General features: G+C 32.8%; 1 protein-coding gene across 3 annotated transcripts in view; it reads left to right on the top strand.

Annotated features, from left to right (window-relative positions):
* Positions 1-21,899, top strand: part of IPMK (inositol polyphosphate multikinase) — a 40,488-nt gene extending 18,589 nt beyond the window's left edge. For 2 of the 3 annotated variants that reach the window (XM_036828632.1, XM_036828631.1), the window contains exons 4-6: positions 3,770-3,942; positions 15,344-15,425; positions 16,667-21,899. In XM_036828632.1, the coding sequence (XP_036684527.1) occupies positions 3,770-3,942; positions 15,344-15,425; positions 16,667-17,289 (878 nt within the window). In that variant the 3' untranslated portion in view covers positions 17,290-21,899. The remainder of the gene's footprint in view (positions 1-3,769; positions 3,943-15,343; positions 15,426-16,666) is intronic. The other variant, XM_036828633.1, reaches the window with a different exon arrangement.
* Positions 21,900-22,416: the final 517 nt, after the last annotated feature.

Genomic DNA, 22,416 nt, shown 5'->3' with positions numbered 1-22,416 from the left:
AAGATGGTAGCCAGTACCTAGATATGGTGGGGAAGAATGTGATGAAACTTGGAACCCATATTCTAATGATTTATACAATCAATAATATTCATTAAGGGGATCTGAATAAGTCTTCCTTCAACTCTCTAAATGTCTTCACCCTTGTCTTTCCTTTAAAAGAACTAGTTATCTCATCTTGACTGTTTAGTTTTTTGTAGGTCTTTCAATTTTTCCACAGTATTTCAAATGTTTTTATTTTTTTCTCCTTTGATACTGGGGAATTTTCTGCCTTTTTTTTTCTTAGAGTGTCAGGACTATATTCTGTCAGTAGAATTTTTTTTATGCTTAATGTATTAGAAAACAATGTAAGTATTTAATTTATATTAATATTTAAGATAATTATATTTAATTGTATATATTTAAATAGAAAATATATTTAAAATAGAAAAACTTTTTCATTTATAGTAACCTTGTGTAATCTTATACATACTATCATCAACAGCATGAAATATATAAATATTTTGAGCATGTTAACTATGCCATTGGTATAGCCACTGAGAAGTCTTACTTAATAGTCTGCTTATAACAGCATGAAGTGGTGTATTTTAGAATACCTGGTAGTTATTTTCATGATTTTTACCTCAAAAAATTAAGGAACTATGGAAATTCTATATATATTTTCCATAAATTAATATGTAAATAACAGATATATCCCTTATGGCCACAGCCCGTTAAACTAAACTATACTTCTAGTCAGTGTGACCTCTTGTAATGAGATCCATGTATTTATGAAAAATAGATGTCCTATTATTTATTATACAAATACCAAGACTAAGCTTAATAGAATATCTTTTAGCTCCGAGGTTCACATATGCCAGTCCTTAGACCTCTGACAGACTGGCTTCATCAGAATCTGTTGTCCTAAATAGAGCTTTTAAGAATTTAAAAAAGTAAATGTAGTTATTTTGCTATCTTTATGATTTATACACACATGCATATATATGTGTATATATGAAAAAATCAGCTCTCTTCAGTTTTTAATATTCAAAAATCTGTCTTTACTTACAAGTTACATCATATCAAATAGTCATAATTATTTTCCAAACATCATATTAATATAGTTTAATTTATTTCTTTGACCTTGGTTACAATGAACCTAAACTATTCCAGATAGAACATTATCTTATTCTTAGTTCATCAGATTTTGGCAGTGGAGTTTTAGAACATATTTTCTGCATACCTAAAGATTGAAAAATATTGTTCCACTATACCCAGAGGGGCTTAGCTGAAAAAGTGTCCTTTGTTATCCAGTCTGTAGCATTGCCTTATAAATGAGGCTCCCCTGTTGTAAAATGCCTTTGGTCATTTAAGTTATTAAGTCTTGAGATTGACCTACTTTGAGTTGAACTGTCTTCTACTGAAATAATTTGCTAATAGCATTTTTTCAGAGGGAATTAGTATTCAGATTAATTTCTAGTGATAATAACCTGTAAAAAAAAAATCAGCTTAGATCTCATTGCTCAGATCATGCCTCATTTTCCTATTTACCTATTTTATTCAAAAGCAGTTGTGGCAAGCTGCTAGATATATAGCATCATATTCTGTTTTTAAAACTCTACATCTCTAAAGCAGGTTTTTTTTTTTTTTTAATAACTTAGAGAGAAAGAGAAATGAGAATTTCAAAATCTTTTCACTTAAAAAAATCAAGGCCAGAGAACTGAAAGAATACACTAAACCAACTCTCAGTAGGCCTTAATTTAAGGATTATTAACTTAACACTAATAATCAATAATTTAGCAGTTATTTGGTAATTCCAATCATATAAAACATATCAAGAACCCGAAAGTAAGATAGTGACAAACATTTGCCTAGTCAAAATAAATGTCAAATAAAATCGATGATACTTAAGCCTGTTTACTGAAGGAATGGCTCAACTTATTACAGGATGAGGAAGGCCAAACCCAGAGTTCCCCTGGGCAGTAAGAATGAGAAGGGCAAACATTGATTCTTTCAGCAAACATTTATTGTATTCCCACTATAAAGAAAGTTTGCATTTGTATTTTTCTCCTTCGCAAGAGAAGGAAAAAATGGGGATTTTATATGCAGTTTGCAAAGTCTCTACTCTAGCTTCTGACGTTTCTATCTTATTACAACAAACAGGTTATTTTTTGTTTTTAATCACTACCAAATTGGCAAGTAGAAAATAATAACCCTACACTGAACTATAGATGCTGTGATAGCTAGGTTTACACACTATCTTTATACTCACATACATAGCCTCACCTCAGTAAGGCTTTTAGGGTTTCTTGAGTTATGGAAATTAATGATGATAAATTTGTGAATGCTAATGATTTACTGTATTAGGATCTAATTAGTCTTTTCTGATACTTGAAATATAAGCCTAGTTACTGAAATTTGTATACAACTTTAGGGAGAGGATGGATTGGTTTCCTTCTGTTTTGCTCAAGGTAGCTGAAATTGGGAAGAGAGAATCTGAAGGGGCCTGTCCTGTGCTACCTCCTTTCTCTTCTCGTCCGCCCCTGTGGTTATCTTTTAAAGCACAGAAATGGGTTGGTTCCAGTTTCTTGATCAGGATATTCCTACCTGTCTCATTACCTTTCACTGTCGGCAGGTTCATGTGTGTGTCCAGACCTTTTACTTTCTCTTATCCTGTTGAAGATGTCCATTTGTTAGAAACTTTCTTAAAATGTGGCATGCTCCTTCTTGTTTCTGCCAGTGCTGGTCTCTTAGGCTGCAGTTCCTTTTTTGTCACTTGACTTCACCTAGTTCTACAAGGTTATAATCCTCCCTCTCGCCATTTTCCTTTCACTAAGAGATAAAATTTTAAAAAATAAATTTATTTACTTATATTTTATTTACTTTAAAGAAGTAAAACCTTGTTACTTTGATAAAAAGAAAATATAATCACTTCTGTCTGTGAGGAAAAGTTTTTACGAGAAGTGCTTCCTATTACATTCGTAACTGAAAATTACGATCTCATTCAGAACTTTATTTGGGAAGATTCATTCACCCAGAAAGTGGGGGAAGAATTTCTTTCCTTACTTCTTTCCCTCAGTGCACCTGGACTCTTATTCAAGCTAAAACTATAAGGTCAGCTACCGTGTGTGATAACTGGGATGTTTATTTTTTTACTTGAATCTCCATTTATAATAGTTTTCTGAGGAAAGATGTATACAGGATGCCAAAGTTATTTACAAATGAACTTTTGAGGATTTCTTGTGTTCTAAAAAGCAAGATATTTGTTTTTCCTTTGGGACTAGTAACACTAGAATGTATATTTGGCAGTGACCATCATTTGGATTGATTTACCTTTCTTAACCTATACCTGTTGTGTCCTCTGTGGGAAGGATTTATTCCTATTACTAATTTTAAATGAAGACTTAAAAATTATTAAAATACTGATATCTGCTGAGGCATATATGATATAAACTATATTCAAAAGGAGAATGTATTCTGGGACAACTTTTAAAATAATCTCATTGCCTTTTTAATGTCCTTGGAAGCCTTATATCTAATTCATACCTTTTGTTTATGGTTGAATATTATTTATTCCATCTCCTGCAAGAGTTTCCCTGTGACATTTATACCTGTTGTAAATTGGTTGGTCAGTCTTTTTTTTTTTTTCTCTCTCTTCAGGTGGAGTAATAATAATTGTTGACTCTGGACTTGTTTTAACTTTTTTCTCAGTTTTAAGATTTCCTCATTTTTGTTTTTCCTTGAGTAGTAATATGTTTTCCTATTACTAATTAGGATTTTTCTTTAATAACAGATTTATACCTAAAACTGGAAGATGTGACCCATAAATTTAATAAGCCCTGTATAATGGATGTAAAGATAGGGCGGAAAAGCTATGATCCTTTTGCTTCATCTGAGAAGATTCAGCAACAGGTCAGCAAGTACCCATTAATGGAAGAGATTGGGTTCTTGGTGCTTGGCATGAGGGTAAGAGTGATTTTTAGTGTAATACACACGTTTCTTGTTACATATTCTTCCCTTGAAAATTATGTCACATATATTTTGGAATTAGGTTATCCATAACTCCCCAGTGTGGGCAGAGATTTTTACCTCTTCTGTTCACTGGTATGTGGGCAGTGTCAGGAATTATTCTGATATACAGTACATGATTAATAAGTAAATGAATAGCTAAACCTCAAGGCTCTGACTCTGATAATTTTGTATTAAAGAAGTCTTAAGTTTAGGTGCAAAATAAATAACATGATAAGTGAATGTGATATTATTTATGATTTTCCCACGAGAAAAGTGCTAAGTTTATATATTCAGTAATTTTTCTGTATATTTAAAACAGAAGAGTGAAATTAAAAATTAGGATATTGTTTCAGACTGTGATTTAAAGCTGTTGTTTTCTTTGCTCATGTTTCTCTGGATTGGCAATTTGAGTTGGGCTCAGGTGGTCAGTTCTTCTGATCTCATCCAGGTTCCCTCTTGTGGCTGCACTCATCTGATGGCTCAGCTGGGGCTAGGTGGTCTAAATGACCTCACTCTTATGTCTACAAATTGATACTAACTGTTGGCTGAGCCTTTTCCCATGAGGTTCCTCATCTTCCAGAAGGCTAAGTGGAGCTTCTTCATGTGCTACATTCCAGGAAGGCAAGAGTGAGAGCTACAAGAGCTGTTAAAATCTAGGTTTGGAAGTCACTTTCTGTCATTTCTATGGAGTTTTATAGGTCAAAGTACATCACAGGGCCAGTCCATATTGATAGGGAGAAGAAGACCCCACTTTTGATGGTGGGAATAGGGGAGTCAAAATACAAAGGGCAGTGTGCACAAGGATGTTGAGGCCATCTTCGCAAACAATATGCCACAGTTAAGAATGTGGAATAAAATCCTCTAAATAAATGGTATGTCTAGATGTCTGGAGGTAAAATTTGTATATATGATAAATTATTGCTTCTATAAAAACATAATGGGTCATTTTGAAATTCATCATGTAAGATGATATACAGTCTTCCTTTTGAGTTTTAAACAGGAGAGTTAATAGGAAGCATTATAAATGAATTGTTACTGTGATAGTTAAAACAGCACAGTTGAATTTGGTAGTCTGTAAATAAAACCAAAGAAATTATTGACACAGTTATTTCATTTTAGAAAACTCTAAATGTGGGTATATAGTAAAGGGGAAAAGGGTAGTGGAATAATGGTAAAACAAACAAGGAATAAACATCTCAAAGGAATCTGACTGGGCAGTTATTTAAACCTTCACTGTTTTCAAATCTCTCACCCTCCTGCTTTCCTTCTCTTTTAGCAGATAACTTTGCCTTCTGCTTCAGAAAAAATAAGCCATCACACAGGATTTCCTTTAATTTCCTGCTAACAGATGTACATACCTAACCTGCAAGTGCTTTCATTTCCTCCTTATTCCTTCCTGTCACGTTGAAGAATTTTCCATCTTCCTAAGGACAGCCCTTCCCTGTGTCCTCTGGATCTCATTGTCTCCCACCTCTTCAGGAGCCTAGTACTGTTGATTCTCTCTTGTCCTTTTTATATCTTCAACTTCTGTCTCTCTTTACTCTTTTTTCCTTTTGTTTTAAATATGTTCAAATCACGCTCAAAAAAAAAATCAGAACCCATCTTTATCCTGTTCTGCTCTCCAGCAATGGGTTTAAATTGTTTCCACTTTGCACCCAAACTAGTTATATTTGTTTCTGTTGCCTTACTTCCCACTCAGTATTCTTCAGCCCATTCCAGTCTGACTTCGGCTACATCATGCCACTAGATTGGTGTCTCATGAAGGTCCCTAATGACGTCTCCATGTCACTAAATCCAAATGGCATTTTTCATTACTCATCTTACTTTACTTTGAAAAGCAGCCTTCAGCACTGACTAGGTCCTCCTTGAAACATTCCTTTTTGTGTCCACAACACTACACTCTCTCTTGTTTTTTTCCTAAGACCACTTGGCAGTCTTCTTTGCCAGCTCATTTCTTTCTGTTTGTTCTTTAAATATTGAGGTATTCCGCTTAGTTCCATTTTACTGCCTCCCTCTCTTTTTTATTTCTTCCTAGGTAGCATCCTTTGTTCTCATTGGTTCAGTTTCACTTACACTGATAACTCCCAAACATATATTTTCAGCTTCTGGTTTTTCTTTGATCTCCTAATCTATATAGCTAACAGCCTATTAGACATTTTACTCGGATAACTTAAAGACATCTAGGACTAATGTGTAAAAAACTGACATAGATCTGTCTTGCAAAATATCAACCACAATAGTAGCAGCAAACCTGTTATTCTCTGTCTCAGTAAATGGCATCACCATACATCCAGTTTTACGAGGGAGAAACCTCGTAGTACCATCACCTCTCAGATCCATCCATCAATCCTGTTGATCTTAATTCCCAAGCACCTGAGTCCCATTGTCAAAATTATTCCTCTCTAGACTAGTGAACTCTCAATTTCAGTTTTGCTGAAATTTACTGAACTCTCAATTTACTGAACTCTCAATTTCAGTTTTGCTCTCTTCCAGTCTGTTCTCCAAACATTGCAAAATGTATATCTAATTGTGACATTCCCCAGCTTAAAAACTCTTCAGTGGGTTTCCATTGCCTTTAAGATATGATTTTGCTCTCCTGTGTTGTGTTATTTCCCCAGACAAATGAGGTTCCTCTGTTTATATTTTTTAATAACATTTTTATTGAGATATAATTTATATACCATTCAATTCACTCATTTAAGGTATACAGTTGATTGGTTTTAGTATATTCATAGAGTTGGGCAGCCATCATCATATTCAATTGTAGAACGTTTTCATCACCCCAAAAGAAATGCCGTACCTATTAGCAATCACTCCTCATTTCCTTCCAACTTCCAACCCCCTAGCCATAGACAATTCTAATCTACTTTCTGACTCTATAGCTTTGCCTCTTCTGGACGTTTCATATAAACGGAATCATGTAATACAATAGGTGGTCTTTTGTGACTGGCTTCTTTCAATAATGTTTTCAGAGTTTGTCTATGTTAGCATAAATCAGTATTTTATTCCTTTTTATTGTTGTACGGATATACCACATTTTGTTTATCCATTTGTTCGCTGGTCAACTTTGTGTTGTTTCCACTTTTGGGCTATTATTAATAATGCTATCGTGAACATTCATGTACAAGTCGTTACGTTTTTATTTGGGGGGGGGTAGTTCCTGAATTTGAAATTGGTGGGTGCTATGATTAAGTTTAACTTTTTCAGAAACTGCCAAAGTGTTTTTCCAAAGTTCCTGCACCATTTTACATTTCTACCAGTGATATATAGGAGTTCCAGTTTCTCCACATCCTCACCCAAAACCCAAACCTTGTTATTGTCTCTCTCTCTTTTTCTTTTTTTAACTATAAGCCATCCTAGTGGATGTGAAGTGGTATCTCATTGTGGTTTTTATTTGCATTTCCCTAATGGCTCATGGTATTGAGCCTCTTTTCATGTGCTGTTGCCCATGTGTATATCTTTGGAGAAATGTCTATTCCAATCCTTTGCCCATTTTTAATTTGGGTTGTTTTTTCTGTGGATTGTTTTTCCACTTTCTTTATAATGGCTTTGGAGTACAAAAGTTTTAAATTTTGAAGTCTAATTTTTTTTTTGTCTTTTGTTACTTGTGCTCTTGGTGTCATAGTTAAGAAACCATTGCCTAAACTAAAGTCATGAAGATTTACTCCTATTTTTCTTCTATAGTTTTAACTCTTACATTGAGATATGTGTACATTTTAAGTTAGTTTTTTGGGTGTGCTTTGAGGAAGAGGTCAAACTTCTTCTTTTGCATATGGATATTCAGTTGTCCTAGCACCATTTATTGAAAAGACCATTCTTTCCCCCACTGGATGCTCTTGACACCCTTGCTGAAAATAAACTGACCATAAATGTAAGAGTTTATTTCTGGACTCTCAGTTCTCTTCTGTTGATCCATATTGTCTATCTTTATGCCAGAACCACACTGTCTTTTTTTTTCTTCCCCCCAGCTTTATTGAGGTATAATTGACGTAAAGATATTTAAAGTATACATTGTGGTGATTTGATATGCATACACATTGTGAAAGGATTCACTCATCTAGTTAATTAACATATCCATCACCTCACATATTTATCTTTTATTTGTGTATGTGAGAACATTTAAGTTCTAAGTTCTACCCTCTTAGCAAATTTCAGTTATGCAATACAGTGTTATCAATTTAGTCACCATGTTTTACATTAGATCCTCAGACTTTATTCATCTTATAACTGAATGATGAATACCAACCTCTTCCTATTTCCCCCACCTCCTCCCAGCCCTTGGTAACCACTTTCTACTCTCTCTTTCTATAAGTTTGGTTTGTTTTTTTGGATTCCATGTATAAGTGATACTGTGCAGTATTTGTCTTTCTCTATCTGGCTTATTTCACTTAGCATAATGCCCTTAAGGGCCATCTATGTTGTTGCAAATGGCAGGATTGCCTTCTTTTTCATGACTGAATAATATTCCATTGTTTATTTACAGGCGTACTTGGAAGTATTGTGGGTTCAGCTCCAGACCACTGCAATAAAGCAGATATCACAATAAAACAAGTCACAAGAATTTTTTGGTTTCCCAATGCATATAAAAGTTATGTTTACACTATACTGTAATCTGTTAAGTATGCAATAGCATTATGTCTAAACAAACAATGGGCATACCTTAATTTAAAAATACTTTATTGCTAAAAAAGTGCCAAAACAATTATAATAGTAACATCAAAATTCACTGATCACATAACATAACAATATAATAATAATGAAAAGTTTGAAATATTGCGAGAATTACCAAATGTGACACAGAGACATGAACTGAGCAAATGCTGTTGGAAAAATGGTGCTGATAGACTTGTTTAATGGAGGCTTGCCATAAACCTTCAATTTGTGAAAAACACAGTATCTGTGAAGTGCAGTAAAACGAGGTATGTGTGTACACACCACATCTTTATCCATTCATTCATTGATGTACACTTAGGTTGTTTCCACATCTTGGCTATTGTGAATAATGCTGCCATGAACAGGGAGTGCATATAGCACCACGATATCCTATTTTCTTTTTCTTGGGTGTATACCCAGAAGTAGAATTGCTGGATCATAATGGTAGTTCTAGTTTTAAGTTTTTGAGGAGCTTTCATACTGTTTTCCATAGTGGCTGCACCAGTTTACATTCCTGCCAGTAGTACTCAAGTGTTGCCTTTTCTCTATATTCTCACCAACACTTGTTATTTGTTGTCTTTTTGATGATAACCATTCTAACAGGTGTGAAGTGTATCTTGTGATTTTTTTTTTTGCACTTTTTTTTTTTTAATTTTTGGCTGTGTTGGGTCTTCGTTTCTGTGCGAGGGCTTTCTCTAGTTGTGGCAAGCAGGGGCCACTCTTCATCGCGGTGTGTGGGCCTCTCACTATCGTGGCCTCTCTTGTTGCGGAGCACAGGCTCCAGACGCGCAGGCCCAGCAGTTGTGGCTCACGGGCCTAGCCGCTCCGCGGCATGTGGGATCCTCCCAGACCAGGGCCCGAACCCGTGTCTCCTGCACTGGCAGGCAGACTCTCAACCACTGCGCCACCAGGGAAGCCCCTATCTTGTGATTTTGATTTGCATTTCCCTGATGATTAGTGATGTTGAGCACCTTTTGATGTTCCTGTTGGCCATTTGGATGTTGTCTTTGGCAAAATATCTATTCAGTTCCTCTGTCCATTTTTGAATCAAAAAATTTTCCCATCAAATTGTCTGACTTCTTTATATATTTGGAATATTAACGCCTTATCAGATATATGATTTGCAGATATTTTCTCAGAAGCACACTGTCTTTTTTTTTTTTTTTTGGCTGTGCTGTGCAGCTTGCCGGATCTTAGTTCCCTGACCAGGTGTTGAACCCAGGCCCACGGCAGTGAAAGCACTTAGTCCTAACCACTGGACCACCAGGGAACTCCCAAGAACTACACTGTCTTGATTAGTGTAGCTTTGGAATAAGTTTTGAAACCAGGAATTGTTAGACTTTCAACTTTGTTCTTCTTTTCCAAGATTGTTTTGGCTGTTCTGGGTCCCTTCAACTTCCACGCGAATTTTAGAATCAACTTGTCATTTCTGCAAAGAGGTGTTGGCTGGGATTTTGGTGTAAGGAATAGTTTTGGATCTGTAGATCAATTTGGGTTCCCCTATTTTTGTTTTCATGGCTTCCTTTATATAGTAGTTAGCAGTTTATAATTACATATTGTTTACTTATCTGAGAAAGGATATGATTGAAGTGTGAAATAATAAATGAGAATGAGAATGTGAATATAAATTTAATTATGTTATTCTAGAATGTTAAAATTGGGAGACATACCTTGAATTTAGTAGGAGTTATGTTAGGATTTTTTTCAAATAGTTATTTCTTTAGTAAGTGGTAAATTCATTAAACTTTTTAATCACAGTGGGTTTATAGACTAATAATAAAGATAGACTTGAATAATTTTAGAATGAATGTTCCAAATTTTAAAAATTCTCCTCCAAGACAGTCCTGCCTTTAAATTAAAAAAAAAAAACCAAACCAAAAACAACCCTTAATATAACTGAATAGACTGAAATTTACCAAATATATCAGTTTTAACATACTTTTCTGTTATGTTTAACCAGTAGTAGGAAGAGGTTTGGTGGGTAGAAGAACATGCCAATTTAGGAATTCCTTATTTTTAAATGACTGTCAGCAATTATACTGTTATTTCCTTGATCCCAAGATGGTGTAGATGATAAGACTCACTTTGATTTAACAACAAGATTTATTAAGATATGTGCAACAAAAGAGATAGAAACTGAATAGGAACTATATGAACGAGGGAGTCACAAAAGGAGGAGTATAGAGTGCCTTTGGAAAAGGTGGTATTTTGAACTGGCAACGGGGAATATAATAGGTAGAAAACCAAGAAGCAGAGCATATTATGAAATAGGAGTTTATGTAAGGTGACTGGAGCATACTATATGTAGGAAGGTGGGGTGTATTTTAGCTTAAAGTATCAAACTTGAGAGAAGTTAATATATCAGCAGCTTGCTTTGGGACTTACTGGCTTTTTGACATAGCATCCTTTTGGGTTAACTATTTGAATGGTTGTTTAATTTTCCAGTTTTGTATTGACTCGGAAAACACATGCTGTATAACTGTAGGGGTTTATTATATTTATTAACCACAAGTAATTGAAATACAATTTGTAGAAATTTACCTGAAATTTCTTTAGAACTTGTGATTCAAGATTTTAGATGATTTAATTTTGGATGTTCCAGTATATTTTTGGCAATAACTTAAATTTTTGGCAAAGAAATAAATATTTGCACTTAAGAGAGAAGTCACGTTTCTTAATCACTGATTCCTAATTACTGGGGGAAAAGATTCTTTTGATCTTTATTTATCACATTGTCTAAAAATCAGACTCTTTTTTTGTATACCTTTTCTTCCTCTATAATAGTGGATAACAGTAACCCTTCAAATTTCTTTTTTCCATTAATAGGATTTGATTTAATAGGAAATGTGTTTTGCTAAAGATATTTGAATTGGTTTGCTCCTGACATGAGTTCCTGTAAAATAAGCAACTCATATGATCCAGGAAGTGCTGGAGCTTTTTTTTTGCTTGTTATTCTGTCCTACTCATGTCTTCCAGCTTACCATTCCGTTAAAAATATTTTCAAGGTGGTACTGTAACTTTTGATTTATAGATATCTTTGTGACTGACCAAGACTGGACAGTGGGTAGAGACTGAAGAAATTCTCAGACCTCTTGATATTCTAGCTTTAACTAGTAAAGTAGAAGTAAATAAAGATGCCTGAAATTAATACAGCATTGTAAATCAACTATACTCCAATAAAAAAATAAATGAATAAATAAAAATAAGTAAATAGAGGAAGAGAGAATATCAATAAAGGAGTCCCACTGAAACTAATTAGCTTTAGTCTATTTGCGAAATTTATATTTTTCATATGTGAAATCTAACTTAGCTCAGAAAATACATCCCTGAATAGTATTTGAAAATTCTTCTCGTTTGTTTTTTGTGTTTATTTAATATATTTCCTCTGATTATTAATTTCTCAATTTCATCCTTTTTTATTGCAACATAAATGATATATAACATTGTGTATGTTTGAGTTGTACAACATATTGATTTGTTACATTTGTATATTGCCATAAGATTGCCACATAGCATTAGTTAATACCTCTGTCACTTTGAAAATCCTCTTTTACACATATTTCTGTGCATAGAGAACATGAGTATATTTTTTTAAACACATTTTGGTTATGATTAACTGTTCTTATAAAAATATTTTTTCCTGTAGTCAAATGTAATTTTGGTATTTATGAAATGCTTTCTTCTATTCATAGTAACACTTTGTTCAAGATAAATTATCTTTCTTTAATAGGCTGTAAGAACACGGTTCTAATTTAACTCTTTGAATAAAGTGAAGCATTTGAGATAGATGGTAATTAGCCATATCAGACTGAAAGTTATAAAATATCAGTTTCTAAAGCAATGTATTCTTTTTTTTCTTTTTTAAAATATTTATTTATTTATTTGGCTTTGCCGGGTCTTAGTTGCGGCACACACGGGATCTTTAGTTGTGGCATGTGGGGTCTAATTCCCTGACCAGGGATCAAATTCGGGTCCCCTGCATGGGAGTGTGTGGACCACCAGGGAAGTCCCTAAAGCAATGTATTCTTAATGCTTCTTAAAAATATTTAATTAAAATTTGATGAGATACATTGTTATACGGCTCAAACTCCAAAAAGTATAGAAATATATACAGTGAGAAGTCACTCTCCACACAGGATACTATATTATAGTGATTTTTTTCTCCAGTGTATCCTTCCAGAAGTATTTTAAACATATACAAGTAAATGCTGCATATATGTATTCCTTTATTGCAAAACCTACCTACTTTGAACACTGTTCTGTATCTTGCTTTTTTTTTTTGTTTAACGTATCATGAAGATTTTTCCATAGTGGCACAGTATTATAGTTTAACCAGCTTACTTTGATGGATCCTTTGACTTGTTTCCAGTCTTTTGCTCTTACAAGTAATGTTACAGATGACTAACCGGAGACCTACCTCATTCCACCAGTGTGCTAGGGTATTTATGGGATAAGCTTCCAGAGGGGAATTGCTGAGCTTGTATGCGTTTATAATTGTGGTAGATATTGGCAGTCTGCCTGATATCTAGAGCAGTGGTTTTGAACCAGGGGCCGTTTTATTCCCCAGGGAGTCATTTGGCAGTGTCTGGAGGCATTTTTGGTTGCCACAATTTTGGGGTAGGCTGTGTTCCTGGTATGTTTGAGAGCTGTTTGATTTCAGTGAACTCTTCAGATAATGTTGTTCATTTTCCCATAAGAGTAAACATGCCCTTTGTTCATCATATAAATTTCAAATACCTTTTCTCTGTTTGTCTTTTGATTTCTGAATGGCAAAAACACTATGAACATTTTAAAAAACATATTGTATGTGGTAGAAATTTTTGAGTTTTAGTTGGAAATGCCTTCCCTAGTTATCAGTTATTGAAGGATTCTTCTATCTTCGGGTGGGGAGGCATTTTATTTTGCTCATTTTGATCTTTGATGTATTTGGAATTTATCCTGGTATAAGTTATAAATACAACTTATTTTTTCCAGATCACTAGTTAATCATACTAACACCATTTAATAATAATCCATCTTTTTCCACTGGTTTAAAATACCATTATCACATACAAGCTTCTCATGTTTTTTGATTTTGAAGTATGTTTTAATGGAATTACTATCCCAAAGAGATATCTGCACTCTGTTCATTGCAGCAATATTCACGATAGCCAAGATATGGGAACAACCTAAGTGTTTGTCTACAGATAAATGGATAAAGAAGATGTGCCTCTTTAAACAATGGAATATCATTCAGCCATGAGAAAGAAGGAAATATGGATGAAACTAGAGGGCATTTTGCTAAATGCAATAAGCCAGCCAAAGAAAGACAGATACTGTGTGGTAGCACTTATATGTTGAGTCAAAAAAAGAAACCCAAAAGACAAAGCTGATCTCATAGAAACAGAGAATAGAATGGGGGTTTCCAGGGATTTAGGGAAGGGGGAAATGGGGAGATGTAGGTCAGAGGATACAAACTTTCAGTTATAAGATGAATAAGTTCTGAGGAGCTAATGTATAGCATGGTGACTATTGTTAATAATACGATATTGTATACTTGAAATTGGCTGAGAGTAGATTTTAAGCATTCTCACTGCATACATACACTAAAAATGAGTTAACTGTATGAGGTGATGCATGTGTTTATTTTCTTGATCTTAGTCATCATTCCACAATGTATATATATACCAAATAATTACATTGTATACTTTAAATATATACAATTATACTTGTCATTTATTCCTCAATAAAGTTGGAAAAAGTATAAATAAAATATGTTTTAATATCTAGTAGGATGGCAAGGTTAGTCCCTCCTTACTGATCTTATTTGGATTTTCCTTAGCAATTCTTGATTTTCTATATGAACTTTAAAATTAGCTTATATGATTAAAATAATTGTTGGTGTTTTGTTATAATCTGATTTTACTCCTAGATTAATTGTATCTTTTATGATGTTGAATCTTCCTTTCTGAGAACATGGGTATGTGTTTATGTGTATATCTTAGGAGTGTTTTAAAGACGTCTTTCTGTAGATCTTAGGCTTTTTTAGTTTATTCCTATGTTTTATTTCTTTTTTATTTGATTTTTAAGTAGGGTCTTCCATTACATTTTCTAGCCAGTTGTTTGTATATATGAAAGCTTATTTTCTGTTTACTAATTTGTACTGTCACCATTTCAAGTTTTTATTGTTTTTGTTAGTTTTTAAATTGATTTTCCAATATACAACCATTATCTACAAAGAGTAGTATTTTTGTTGCCGCCTTTTCAAATTATTATGCCTCTTATTTCTTTCTCTTATCTATTTGCATTTGCTAGAAACTCCAGAACAATATTAGGTAATAATGATGATAAAACACATTGTGGTTGAGTACTTTTTGTGGAAGTTTCTTGTATTTTAGGACAGATGCTTCCTTATTTCTACTTTAAACTTGAGGCTAACTTTTGGTGGATTGAGATGGATAATTCTTTTCATATTGGAAGTACTCATCTGTCTTTTTAAAGAGTTTTCATTGATAGTAGATGTAAATTTGCTAAATGCCTTTTCAGCATGATAAGACAATATGATTTTTTTTTTTTCATCTTAACTCCATTAGAATGAATTATATGAGTAGATCTTCCCATCTTTAACCATCCTTGCATTGCTGGGATTCCCTCCACTGCTCCTCACTCCCAGCCCTGGGTCAAGGAGTATTAGTGTTTAATATTCAGTGCTTTTTTCTGACAGGTTTATCATGTTCATTCTGATAGCTATGAGACACAAAACCAGCACTATGGAAGAAGCTTAACAAAAGAAACTCTAAAGGATGGTAAGGATTGAAAAACCATACTTCAATGCTTTTATTACTACACAGTTATCAAAATAATTCTAAAGTGATTTCAGTTTTAATTCTCCTTTGGTATAATGATTCAGTTCACAATAAAGTCTTAACATATATGCTTCTAAAATATTTATGGCCAAGATATTATAAAAGCAGTGATAGCACAGATTTCCAGAAATAATATTCTTTTAAAGTTTATTATTAGCTCTATCCAAGATGGGGCAGAACTTAAGAGTGATGTAAATACTTTGAAGAATTTTTATTTTATGTATACAGAATAATCATCTATAGTGTGCCCTTAACAATTAGTATTTGCCTTGGTATACTTAACCAATAGCAAGCTAATATTCAGATTGGCTGTTGTTTTTGGCCATGCTGTGCAGCTTGCGGGATCTTAGTTCCCTGACCAGGAATCAAACCCATGTCCCCTGCAGTGGAAGCATGGAGCCCTAACCACTGGATTGCCAGGGAAATCCCCAGATTGGCTCTTTATTAAAATATTTCTCAGGCTAATATGACTATTTTTAGCAGTTTCTGTTCCGAAGTAGGGGAACAGCAAAATTTAATTACATATATCCATAAATTCCCAAATATGATAAAATATGCATAAATAATTTTATAAGAGGCCTAATCTGATAGGTTAAAACATGTAAAAGTCTCAATTTTGAATAACATACTCAACTTGGAGTAGTACTAGTCCCCATAGTGAGCTCAACTTTTGTGAAAAGACTGATTTAATAAATATTTTCGAGAACATAAATTAAGTACAGTTATGGTTTGGTATTTTGGTAATGGGCTGTTTGACATCATTAAAAATGGTTATGATTTGACTCTAGGTTCTAGATTAGTTCGTGAATGTGATTCTAACAAATATGTAATCTTACTGTAAAATTCCTCATAATAGCAAATGACGCAAATCTTGGAATCCTGTTCCTTAAGAGAATGTATAGAGAGAGCACTAAACTAGCAGTCTACCTGTAGTAAATTTTTTGTCTAAATAAGGTACTTCACGTTACATAAGTGTCATTTATATGTTTTCTAGCGAGAATATCTTCACCAGAAATTAAGTTGAGCTCCAAGATTCTGTGTTTGACTAGAATTCTTATCTGTTCACTTAATTGCAGGGGCTGATGGGAGAAAATTAAAGAATTGTATCTAAGATGAGATTACTTCCCAAGTGATAGTTATTTCATAATTTCATTATAATCCTAGCATTTTCCTTTTTATAGGAGTCTCCCGTTTTTTTCATAATGGATTCTGCTTAAGAAAAGATGCTATTGCTGCCAGTATTCAGAAGATTGAGAATATTCTGCAGTGGTTTGAAAGCCAGAAGCAGCTTAACTTTTATGCAAGTTCATTACTGTTTGTTTATGAAGGTTCATCTCAGCCAACTACTGCAAAATTGAATGACAGAACTTTAGCAGAAAAGTTTTTGTCCAAAGGACAGCTCTCAGACACAGATGTACTAGAGTACAATAATAACTTTCATGTGTTAAGTTCCACAGCAAATGGAAAAATAGAGGCTTCAGTGGGCAAAAGCTTGTCCAAAATGTATGCTCATCACAGAAAAATGTATTCAAAAAAGCATCACAGTCAGACTTCGTTGAAAGTTGAAAATATAGAACAAGACAATGGGTGGAAAAGCATGTCACAGGAACATTTAAACGGAAACGTACTTTCCCAACTGGAAAAAGTCTTCTACCATCTTCCCACTGGTTGTCAAGAGATTGCGGAAGTAGAAGTGCGAATGATAGACTTTGCTCATGTGTTCCCTAGCAACACAGTAGATGAGGGATATGTTTATGGGCTGAAGCATTTAATTACTGTACTGCAGAGTATTTTAGACAATTGAATCCTTTGCTGCAATCTTTTAAAGGGGTGGGGCAATCATAATGAAGAGTGGCAGTTAATAACTCTGCACTTGTAATGCTGTGTAAAAAATTTGTATTGTGAGTCTACATTTTATTTGTCTTTATACTTTTGGTAGAAGGGTTAACTTTTTTATAATCTTACTCAGGAAAACTAATTATTTGTTCTTTAGAAAACTATAAAGAATAAAGAAACTTAGGAATGTTAAGCAGGGAATGTGGTGGTACGTGGCTTAAACATCTATTTGGCTTAAGCAAAATGCAAACCATTATTTAGTCATTACGAGTTTAGTTAGCTTTCTGTAGCCAATTTATTGTGAAATCTCTGTCCACCCACCCTTGACAATGAGCCATATCTAAACTCATTACATTATTAGAACACTTTCAAAAATCTAGAAAGCACAGGTTGATATCCTTAGTATTGCTATGTATGAAGTTATTAAAACTGGAGAAAATTCTACAGAAATAAGTACTGTTTAGGTTTTATATTAAAAGTTCAGACCAGCATATCAAAAGGTGCTTCTTAGAAGTAAAATGATTTAGAATTATTGTATTCCAAAAGCAGATTTTCCCTTTAATTTCCATTTATATGCATATTTCAAAATACTTCTTGAAAAAGATCATTGAAATGGACAACAACAACAACAAAAGTCTGACATTAAGGGCACTAATAATTAGTCTCGCCAAGTTTAGGGAAGAGAGAAGTTATTTGCAAGGAACAAAATTTTTTCTTTTGAAATCTTTATGGGAAAATTGGAATTTTACTACATTGTGACAAGTATTATAAACCATATAATACCTTTTACTGCAGCTTCAAAAAGGTGGATGATTGAAGCTCTTCTTATTTCTCCTTTAAATAACTTTTGAGAGTTTTTTTCTTTTACAATTCTTGTAATTACATGTCCCCATTTAGTTAAGCAGTGGTATGAATATATGTTGCTAAAAAGTGTTTCTCAGAATTCTAATAGGCAGTGAAAGACAACATCCAGTATGGTGAGTGTTAGCAAAAATACTGTGTGTAAATTAGTACGTCATACAGAGTTTGGTACATGTCTAAATTCATGCTCCTGTTTCATTCTTAAAACAGTTGTATATCATATTCAAGAGAGAAATTATAATTTAACTTCATGGGGGGGCAGTACTATTTTTCTTGGAAAAATTAGATTTGTAAGTATTATCTCTGTTTCACATCTACCCCTTTTAAAAAATAACTAGTTATTTGTTATTGGAAACATTTAGAACTTTGAAATTAAATTTGCAAGTATGTTAAATGTTTATGTTTTCATTTCTTGCACTTTGATTCACTAATAAAACATCTAAGTAGTCAACAGTCTTGCCATATTCCTGGAAATTGTTTTAGACTTGTGAACTGTTAGACTGTTTTCCCCCCAAAATTACAAATTAAACTTTTAAATTCAAGGGCCTTTTTTTAGTGTGAAGGAAAGTATCACAATTTTATGTTTATCTCACCTTCCCAGCCCTCTCTGAGTGTACTTTTGCAAGTATCTGAGCACAAAGAAAAGTAACAAATGCCCTATGGATTCTGTGCTTAGTAAATATATTAGGCCTGAATACCTTTAAAATTCATATGCATTTGTTATAGCAAAATTTGATTATTTAACCTTTTTTATTTAGAGTCAGTGTAGGTATTTTCCATAAGGACTTCATATTTTTCTCTGCTGCCTAAATGGGTATTGCCATAGCTTTTTTTGTGGGGATGAAGTTCAAGTCATAGTTAATAGAAATTTTTTAGTTTTACTTTTTTTGTCCCACAGCGTAGACTTTTGTTGTTGTTGTTATTTGGATAATGGTTCAATAAATCTTAAGCTCATATAATTTAAACACTATTTTGAATCTTAACAAAATGAGACTTTTTTTTTGTATGGGGTGGTATCAACCTATATGTACAATGAAGTTAATAAATTTAAGTATTATCAGATTTTTTGCGCATTTTAGCTCAATAAAGTGTGAATCAGTTCCATATTTTCTTTATCCATATTTGGAAATTTAGTTTTGTATAATCAGTGTCTTACCTTTTTGATACAATAGATAATGCTTTGTTTTAATAAAACAAGAAACACTTTTATCTTTTGTTCTTCAGGGAAGGGATTCACATTTAATTCTGTTTGTTTACATTTTTTTATCACTGTTATCCAATGCCCATTTTATGTTACTTTATAAGTAAGCTTACATGTAACAGAACAAGCATCTATTTGTGTTATCTACATGTGACTATTTTACTGTCTAGTCCAGTCATTTAACATGCTGAAATTTACCACTGTGGGGATGAGTGATCACTTTTCACCAAGCATATTTAAACATTTAAATGTTCAAGAAATAATAATAAGGATATAGTTTGGGTTAATAGGATTACCGTAGTTTTTTCCCCCTAGGAAATATAAATGATTTTAGTGTATTTCTTATGGAATGCACTCATGAAAAGGACTTTAAGAAATTGTGGATAATGAATAATACATTTCTCTAATAAAAATTTAAATTGTATAATAGTTTTATAATAAAGTATTTACATTAATTGATATTTTAATATGGATGAAGTTACATAGATTCAAATAAATTAAAATTGATACATGCTAAATATTTTATCTGAATAGTTTTTCAAGAAACAGTTGTGAAAATGTGTGTATTAAATGACTGTAACATGGAGCATGTCGTATTTTCAACTCAGTATTCGTTATTTGTTTTATGTGTCTGGAAATTGTACTTACTATGCCTCTTTACACTACAATTTGCTGTTGTGGGGCTTCAGATTGTGTTCAACTGAATAAGATCTTTTTTTATGATTTTAGTTGAGTATAATTTACTATTTTATGATTTCCAAGATGATGTTCTTCATATCTCTATACTGTATACACATCAAATTTATAATTAACTTGAGAAGATAGAATTAATTTTCAGAGATATCTCAGTTGCGATTTTCTTGTTTCATGCAACTGGAAACATATTTGTTTCTAGGACTTGGAATATTAAAGATGATATAGGATGAAAGAAAATGGTAGAACAATGAAAGAATTTTATTTGTGAAATTACAGAAATTTTGTCCACTATTTTAAAGCATTGTCATCATTTTAGTACCATTTGCTCTTAGTAGTTTGGCATTTGATACTTTAAAACTTGATTTGCTTTAAAAATTGTTTACAATGCTTTGTAATAATCTTCCTTATCCAGTGCCTTTAACCTTGATTTGATATATTTGTAGCCTTGGTTATCCTTCCATTACATCCTGTAATGTCTTCATAGCCTAGACTTCAATTAAAAAAAGTCAATTTGGTCATGTAAAGAGGATGCAATTGTCTATTAATGCTTTAGGAAAACAAGTAATGTTGTGTATGGAGGCCAGGCATCTTAGTTCATTCAGAAATATAAATGTGACAAACATTTTTAACCCCTGAATATATAGTTGTGATCCAATCAGACAAAGCCCTAACCATTTCCAGCATTCTCTCTAGATGGGGGTGGGTTGGGGGCTAAATTAAAATAGAGTTATGGAGAAATGCTTATTTAAAGATAATAAAGTTAACTAGCATTCAACTTTGTGTAAAGATAAGGTAATAATTGAGTTGAGGTGAAGCAACTAACAATATGTTAAAAGAGGTTAAAAATAATACTTTGCAGCATTGTAACCTCTATTTGACATTTGAGTTCAGGTAATAATTATAGATAGCATTAGAAGGCCTTAATTTTTCACTTTTACTGGTAAAGGTACGTTTACTTAGACCGTTCATGTAGAATAGTGTTTTAACATAACATTACTGTGAAAAACATTCCATTACACATTCACAAGCAAATTACTGCACATTTTAAAAATTGTACTTTACAATTTACTGCAAATATTTTAGGGCTCAATCTTCAAATCATTTGTATTTTAAATTTGGCAATGAATATGAAATTACTTTTTTGACTTACAGAATGATTGTATTGTTACTTAAAATGCTCGTTAATATTTTAAGAAGGTTGGAGTCTCCATGTTTCTGGAGTTAATATTTAAATTCTTATTACTTATTTTGATAGTGTTTAGTAAGAGGAAATAGTACTCATGCAATTAAACAAATTAGAATATACTGTAAAGAATATTTTTAATTGTTAAATTTGTCATCACTGAGGTTAAATTTTGGCCTGGTATTCACTTACAATATATATTAACATGTTTAATTATGAAGTGAAATAGTCTTAAGTATGATGTATGATGCACCTGCATATAAATGGATATGGTGTGCACAAAGACACTTTATTGTGGGAATTGAACTGGAAGATACATGAAAGCATGTGAAATTGCACCTAAAATTGTGTTATTAGTGACTATGCTAAATTTATTGTACTTGATGAATGAATGTATTTAGTCTAGTCAAAGTTACTTTGGTTTAAATGTCTAAACAATGTCTTTTTTAAAAATGTGTTTGTAATTTGTACTATTGATGGGGGTGGTTCTTGGACTGCAGGGGTTGTCGTCAATGTGTGATTTGTGTTTTTATTTTATAGAATCATCTAATGTGATACACCAATTTTTATATAAGTGATATTTAGATAATTCTAATTACTGTATATTTGACAGCCTATTAAAATGTTTTGCATTGGAGGTTTTTTCATTAATTGTAATATGCTAACAAACTCACAGTAGTTTGAAAATAACCTGTTCATTCAACAAATATTTGAGTACATGTTATATACCAAAAACTATAGGGATCATTAGAGATTCAAAGATGATTAAGACAGGATGTTAATGGAAAGAAGCATATGCATTGGAAATGAAGAAATATATAAACTATTTTGTATGAATATTTATTTTTTCTATCATAGTCTAAAATCTTTGGAATCAATCTAGTAGGAGAAGTAGACTATAGGAGAAACAAGTTGACTTGGCTGTGAAAATATATACTGTAATTTTAAAACACCAGAAATAGGTAAGATATTTTTGTTTGTATTTTACATGAATCAGTTACTTAATTAGTGACCAAGTTGTTTTTTTTTTTTTCCATTCATTAATTAAAAAGAGAGAGCACAGTCCAATACCTACCTATGCCTTATCATGCAGTGTATTTGGCCTTGGAGATTTTAAAAAGTTGAATAAGGGATCTAGTACTTGTCCTCGAGAT

The sequence above is a fragment of the Balaenoptera musculus genome, chromosome 16 (assembly GCF_009873245.2).
Source record: "Balaenoptera musculus isolate JJ_BM4_2016_0621 chromosome 16, mBalMus1.pri.v3, whole genome shotgun sequence".
Lineage (NCBI taxonomy): Eukaryota > Metazoa > Chordata > Mammalia > Artiodactyla > Balaenopteridae > Balaenoptera > Balaenoptera musculus.
Note: the sequence above shows the minus strand (reverse complement) of the source record. Positions and strands in the feature narration are given on the sequence as shown.